Source organism: Cynoglossus semilaevis, chromosome 4, assembly GCF_000523025.1.
Source record: "Cynoglossus semilaevis isolate Cse_v1.0 chromosome 4, Cse_v1.0, whole genome shotgun sequence".
Classification (NCBI taxonomy): Eukaryota; Metazoa; Chordata; class Actinopteri; order Pleuronectiformes; family Cynoglossidae; genus Cynoglossus; species Cynoglossus semilaevis.
In genome coordinates, this window is record NC_024310.1 from 698,984 (window position 1) to 704,904 (window position 5,921).

The 5,921-nt window shown below is 46.2% G+C and overlaps 3 protein-coding genes and 1 long non-coding RNA gene across 5 annotated transcripts in view; 1 reads left to right on the forward strand and 3 right to left on the reverse strand.

The window, feature by feature from the left end:
- The window catches only part of LOC112486990 (uncharacterized), a 12,912-nt gene extending 12,594 nt beyond the window's left edge, over positions 1 to 318 (reverse strand). Inside the window, exon 1 of the long non-coding RNA XR_003049647.1 lies at positions 96 to 318. This is a non-coding gene — a long non-coding RNA (uncharacterized LOC112486990). The remainder of the gene's footprint in view (positions 1 to 95) is intronic.
- A 392-nt stretch (positions 319 to 710) lies between these two features.
- ssr3 (signal sequence receptor, gamma) lies at positions 711 to 2,330 on the forward strand. The gene is given in 6 exon segments (XM_008308446.3): positions 711 to 933; positions 1,246 to 1,372; positions 1,547 to 1,645; positions 1,779 to 1,890; positions 1,892 to 1,911; positions 2,044 to 2,330. Coding segments are annotated over 6 exon segments (558 nt in total). The 5' UTR covers positions 711 to 800; the 3' UTR covers positions 2,111 to 2,330.
- The window catches only part of LOC103377582 (voltage-gated potassium channel subunit beta-1), a 45,759-nt gene continuing 42,015 nt past the window's right edge, over positions 2,178 to 5,921 (reverse strand). For both annotated transcript variants that reach the window (XM_017032216.2, XM_008308447.3), the window contains exons 11-14: positions 4,846 to 4,940; positions 4,630 to 4,750; positions 4,170 to 4,258; positions 2,178 to 4,062 (exon numbers count right to left, since the gene is read on the reverse strand). In XM_017032216.2, coding sequence (XP_016887705.2) covers positions 3,973 to 4,062; positions 4,170 to 4,258; positions 4,630 to 4,750; positions 4,846 to 4,940 — 395 coding nt within the window. In that variant the 3' untranslated portion in view covers positions 2,178 to 3,972. The remainder of the gene's footprint in view (positions 4,063 to 4,169; positions 4,259 to 4,629; positions 4,751 to 4,845; positions 4,941 to 5,921) is intronic.
- On the reverse strand, positions 5,043 to 5,788 carry LOC112486952 (voltage-gated potassium channel subunit beta-1-like). The gene is made up of 2 exons (XM_025055094.1): positions 5,451 to 5,788; positions 5,043 to 5,218 (listed from the first exon to the last, which is right to left on the reverse strand). Exons 1-2 carry the CDS (start codon positions 5,520 to 5,522, stop codon positions 5,051 to 5,053), a joined length of 240 nt encoding a protein of 79 aa, XP_024910862.1. The 5' UTR covers positions 5,523 to 5,788; the 3' UTR covers positions 5,043 to 5,050.

A 5,921-nucleotide genomic window follows, 5' to 3' on the forward strand; every position in this document is an offset into this window, starting at 1 on the left:
AATATTATCAGCTGACACAAGTTCGCTATAATTTAACTCTTTTATTTCTATAATTCTACAGAACAACCGGCTGGAGAACGAAGACACGATCTTACTTTACGTCATCGTTTATGGTTCTGATGATTGAAGTCCTGCAGATGGAGAACCACGGTCTGGGTCTCAGTAAATCAACCGGATGTCTGCAGAGAAACGCTAACACGCGTATGTGCTGCCCTCTAACGGATAAACTGAAGAATTATCCAGCTGAAAGGACAAACCTGCCGTTCTGCTTAAATTCACGTACATAGAACTTACTGCTTCAACTGAAGAAACTTCCAGAAATAATAATGTTTTTTAGGGTAAGTATGAGAGAAAATAAAAGTTTCACATAAAGCAAATAGAAATAATAATGTTTTTTAGAAAATAAAAGTTTCACGTAAAGCAAATTGGCAAAATAAAAATAGTTATTTGACAAAAAAGAGAACAAACAGCGCTGGTGTAAAAGCCGTATTCATTTTTAAAATGATCATTTTGTCCAGAACAATGACGACATCTCTATTCAGATAAGAAAATGCAAAAAATATATATATTTATAAACACAAATAAAGCACAAATATCGACGAAGAGGTCGGACGTAATTTGTCAAGTCTTCCTGTAGAGGGCAACAAACACTACAGACGTCCCCTTTTCTCGCGTCAGCGTTGGTGACGTATTTCCGGGTTTGTGCTGACGCGTCCCTCTCTGTCTTTTCTCCGTCCACAGCGACGTGTCAGTCTCCTTGTGTCCAGAGCTGAGCAGCAGAAGGCGGTTGTTCCACTGTCATGGCTCCTAAAGGCAACAACAAGCAGCAGTCAGAGGAGGACCTGCTCCTCCAGGACTTCAGCAGAAACCTTTCTGCCAAATCCACCGCTCTGTTCTACGGAAATGCTCTCATAGTGTCTGCCATCCCCATCTGTGAGTAACTGACTCTGGCTGCTCTCAGGTTAGCCTAGCCTAGCCTAGCCTAGCCCAGCTAACAGAGACTGATTCACTGAAATAGAGTTAACTCGATGGTTTTAATTGTGGACCGATCTGCTAAACGACAGTAAACATACATTTAAGCACGTTTTGCAGACGTGTTTGTGAAACAATAGTGGGTTGTAGAGCCTTTGTTGTGCTAACAGGCTAACGTTACCACACACTCCTTATCTAAACTGATGAGCTGTGGCTAAACACACAGTGTTATATGTGTAATGTTGTTTAAAAGACTCCACTGTGTTGTCGCAGGGCTGTTCTGGAGGATTTGGCACATGGACCTGGTCCAGTCCGCGGTCCTGTACGCCGTCATGACTCTGGTCAGCACCTACCTGGTGGCCTTTGCCTACAAGAACGTGAAGTTTGTTCTGAAACACAAGTAAGTGCAGCTCAAACAGACTGTGTTTTTTTTAACGTATTTCCCTTTGCTGTGTGCTTATTATTTCAATATATTTGAATACATTTTATTATTGCCATAGTCCATATAAATATATATATTGAATCCCTGGCCTGTCCTGTTAAAGTAAACACGACCTGATTCTTTGTTTGTCAGAGTTGCCCAGAAGCGCGAGGACGCTGTTTCCAAGGAGGTGACCAGGAAGTTGTCTGAGGCGGACAACCGTAAGATGTCCCGTAAAGAGAAGGACGAAAGGTGAGCGTGCTGCTTCGTTATCCGTGCTGTCACACACACACACACACACATGAAAGGTGAGCGTGCTGCTTCGTTAGGTGGAGGTTAGGTCAGAGGTGGAGAGGTGGAGAGTTACATGTAGTTTCTGGTCCAGGATCCTGTGGAAGAAGAATGAGGTCGCCGACTACGAGGCCACCACCTTCTCCATCTTCTACAACAACACCCTCTTCCTGGTCCTCATCATCGTCGCCTCCTTCTTCCTGCTCGAAGTCCTTCCACCCAACTGTGTATCCTTTCAGCCACAATTCACTCGGAACAAATGCTTTTTCTACACATTTTTAGACTCTGCTTTTTAATCGTTCCAAATGAGAATGTTTATTTCCAGAACTCTCTCTGTGTTTGCCTTAACCCCCCCACAGTAACTACATCCTGTCCATCAGTGCATCCTCAGGACTCATCGCTCTGCTTTCCACTGGTTCCAAGTAACGGCAGCTGAAGAGATGATGATGATGATGATGATGATAGATAATGACCGGGGGCTCGGGTGGGGGGGGGTATTTTTAATGAGGAAGGACTGGGGTTTTGAAGAGGAAGTGAGTTTCACATTTCAGCCTCATGAAATCCACGATCAAATGTCTCCAGACGTTTCCTCAGGTCTCGTCCTCTGTGTTTTTGTAACAAATAAATAAAAGCGAGCAGGTGTTTATGCTGCGTCGGCGTCACTTTTCTCTTCTCCTAAAGGGTTAAAGTAGAATATATAGTATAAATAAACACACAGATGGTCGGGTACTACTGCAGTACATTAAACATACTACATATATGTTGATGTTTTATTACAAAACATTAAATATAGAGATAAATAGATTTAATGAACATCTATTTAAGGCAAACATTTTCCTGGATGTTTGTGGACAGTGTTTCTCTAATCATTTGCATCACAGACGGGGGGGGGGGGGGGGGGGGTCAGGACACGAGGCTGTCGTTCAGATGAGTAACGAACCAACCACAGATCAGTGTTGGTGTCTCCGTCAGAAACACGTGGCTGTGATCTGCTGAAACGTCCTTTGATTAGAATCAACCAGAGCCAAGGTCAAAGGTCAAACTTACAGCCAATGGGAACTCAGCCAACGGGCCAGCTGATTCCTGGGATGGCTTGTCTTCCAGAAAAGAATCCAGGGAACGTCATTGGCTAACTCCTAAAACACTGACTGAACTATTAAAAAATAAATCAAAGATTAAATCAACTCTGGAGCAGATTATTGGAGGTGAACTTCAAACACTGCAACCTATGTCCTGTAGGGGCGCTACAGAGGAGCATGAAAATAACTCTATTTACAGCTTATTTATATTTGGTGGTTACAGTACGGTGTCGTCTGACACAGCTTCGTCAGAGTTCCTTAACATTTATATACATGACAAACAAAAAATGTCAAAATAAATTTGATATTTCTTGACTACTCTACAATAAATACTTTTATCGTCCCTGGTGTCTGAACCACGTGCTGTACTGGGTCATGAAGCAGCAGGCTGGGAATCGAACCCTCGTTCCTTGGATAGACTCTCCTCACACCTGCAGTACCACATGTGACCAACAGGCGTCATTAACGCCACACATGCTGATAATCCCACAATTCCCTGCTTCGTAGAGGCTCCAGGACGGTGAACAATGTTCTTCATGCACATGTCCGGTTCTAAACTCAGGGTTCGCAGCCTTTAATATGAACGGTTCTGTTTTTGAATGATGCAAATCTGTGGTCAAGTCATTAAAGGTCAAAGGTTAGTTGATTGGCTGCACAGGCCGCCGTACGTTTGTTAAACGTTCTACGTCATGCAGTGTTCCACAGAGGTGCAGTGTTCACTGCACTGCAGGGGGCGCTGGTTACATCAACACACCAGCGCCTCCACTGTCAAACACCTCTGGATTAAAGGAGTCCGTTCATGCATTAACCAGTTAACTGCTAGTTACCGTGAGTTAACCAGCAGCTCATGCTTTACTGAGTGGAGGGACTGAAGTGAGACAAATACTGCTGGTACTGAGGTACTGTGTGGCCATGAAGGGAGACGTGTGCTTTAGGTTAATAAGGCTGTGGTTCAGTGTGTCAAAAGAAACGCTGCATAGTCAATGTTTCAACAGGTGGGAAAAAAAGAAGGTTTGGATTCACACGGTTTGAGATGTTTGGGTTTTTAGGCTGTGAAGAACCAGGAGAGACGGGTGGAGCTGGACTGGACCTGAGATGAACCTGGTCTGAGGAGGACGGGATGTGACCAGGGTCTGAGGAGGACAGACCCAGGACTTTGGACACTTGGTGATGGTGTGGTGAAGAAGGGCAGAGAAACAACAGCGCCATCTAGGGGCGGTAGTCCTTCTTATTGTACGGCCTGTTGCCCAGGATGTGGTCGATTTCAGTCGCTATGTGTGAATTCATCTTAGGAAGAACCTGAGAGGAGGAGGAGGAGGAGGAGGAGGAGGAGATGATGGGATGAGGAGCACGTTCTTAACTCTAAAGACAAAGACGGTGAAAAGCTGTAGGTCACGTGTTCACACCTGAATCGCCCCGAGGTTCTCCGTCAGCTGCTCGGGGTTGGACGTTCCCAGAAGCACCGAACTCACGCCTTCATTCCTGAGACACCAGGCTGTGGAGACAACGACAGACCGAGGTTCTCAAAATGGCCACAAGATGGCGCAATGCTGCAACTCTTCGTCTAGCACTAATCACAGAAAACCTTCCGTTTTGCTCTGGTTCATGGATTTGGTCTCTGAACCTGCTGACGTCACACTACACACAGAAATACTTCTTCAGGACAGAAGTTCACTGACAATTATTTTACTGTGAAAATCGAATATTGTTCTTTCAGTCGGTGTCAGTTCAGGTCAGTGTCAGTGTCAGGTCATAATAACTAGGTAACTATTAACTAGGACTAGAACTACGTTGAAGTAACGACCACTTCCTGTCAAACGTTGTCACATGACGTGTGCCGTCCCAGCGCTCCTGCAGCGTTCTCACCCACGGCCAGCTGAGGCAGCGTGCAGCCCAACTTGTCAGCGATGTGGTTCAGCTCCTTCAGCTTGGCCTGCTGCTTCCTGCCGTCATCGCTGACGATCTTCTCCTTCAGCCACTGGTACGACTGGAGAAACGGAACAAACCTTGATCTTCTCTGTGGTTGTAATGAACAACTGTCAGGTGTTTAAATCCCGTCTCCGTCTCTGTGAACTTCCGTACCTTCATGGAAGCCCTGGACGACTCAGGAATACCATTTTCATACTTCCCTGTGATGACGCCACACGCCAACGGCGACCACGTCATCGCTCCGACCCCTGTCACAGGGCAGAGCGTCAAAATGACTCAGAATAGCACAAGACGGGATCGCTGTAATAACACATGAATACGTTTCATCTTCAGAGACAAAAACGAAGAAGAAAAACCGTCAGAATCGCGCGGCGGCGGCGGCGTTCTGACTGTCGTTTAACTTGCCAATCTTGTGATAGAGCTCAGGAAGCTGCACTTCAACCTTCTCCCTCTGGAAGAGATGGTACTCGGCCTGCTCACAGACGGGGGGGATCAGGTTAAACTGTCTGGCCACAGAGTACGCCTCCTGGAGGTGAGACAGAGGAACAGCAAATCAGATCAGGGCGGCTCCGCAGGAGAAACGTTTGAGGTCATGTGACATTTACATCTACACTTCCTGCTCTTGATCACATGACATTGATGACGGAGCTGGGGGTTTGGGGGGGGGTTGGTATGGTGATACGTATCGTATCCACAGACTACAGTATTGTACTGTGAAGTACTGCAGTACTGTAGACCGTGGTCTACCACCAGCTCACCATGATTTCCATGGCCGTCCATCGAGACGTGCCCCAGTACATCGCCATTCCTTGGTTGATGACGTACGTCATGGCCCGGACGATCTCTGGAGAAGACACAAACGCATCACGTGACCGACCAATCAGGACAGTGATGGAACAGGTGTTTAGTAGTAACACTTTGGAACACTCCTTTATTCCTCTGTGGGATCAGTTGGACTGACGTTGAATCTGTCGTTACAGGATAATAACTGTGTTATTAACGGACGTCACCGTCAGCACAGCTGCAGCGTTCACCTCCAGTCAGTTATAATAATAAAAACATCAACCTTCACTGGAGCTGTGGGCTGATGACCCTCCTCCCCCTCCTCACCCCCTCACCCCCTCACTGTAACTGGACCATTCAATCAAATTCATTATGTTTTCTATGTAATATTGACCCAGTACCCCCCCCCCCAACATAACATGAGGCAGGACTCCACAACGGTCTAG

Bases quoted from the DNA above. Each gene is read 5' to 3' on its own strand.
- LOC112486952 (XM_025055094.1), bottom strand. From the start codon at position 5,522: ATGACGTACGTCATCAACCAAGGAATGGCGATGTACTGGGGCACGTCT. The intron at 5,219-5,450 runs GTGAGCTGGTGG...TCTCACCTCCAG, and splicing joins GGACGGCCATGGAAATCATG to GAGGCGTACTCTGTGGCCAG.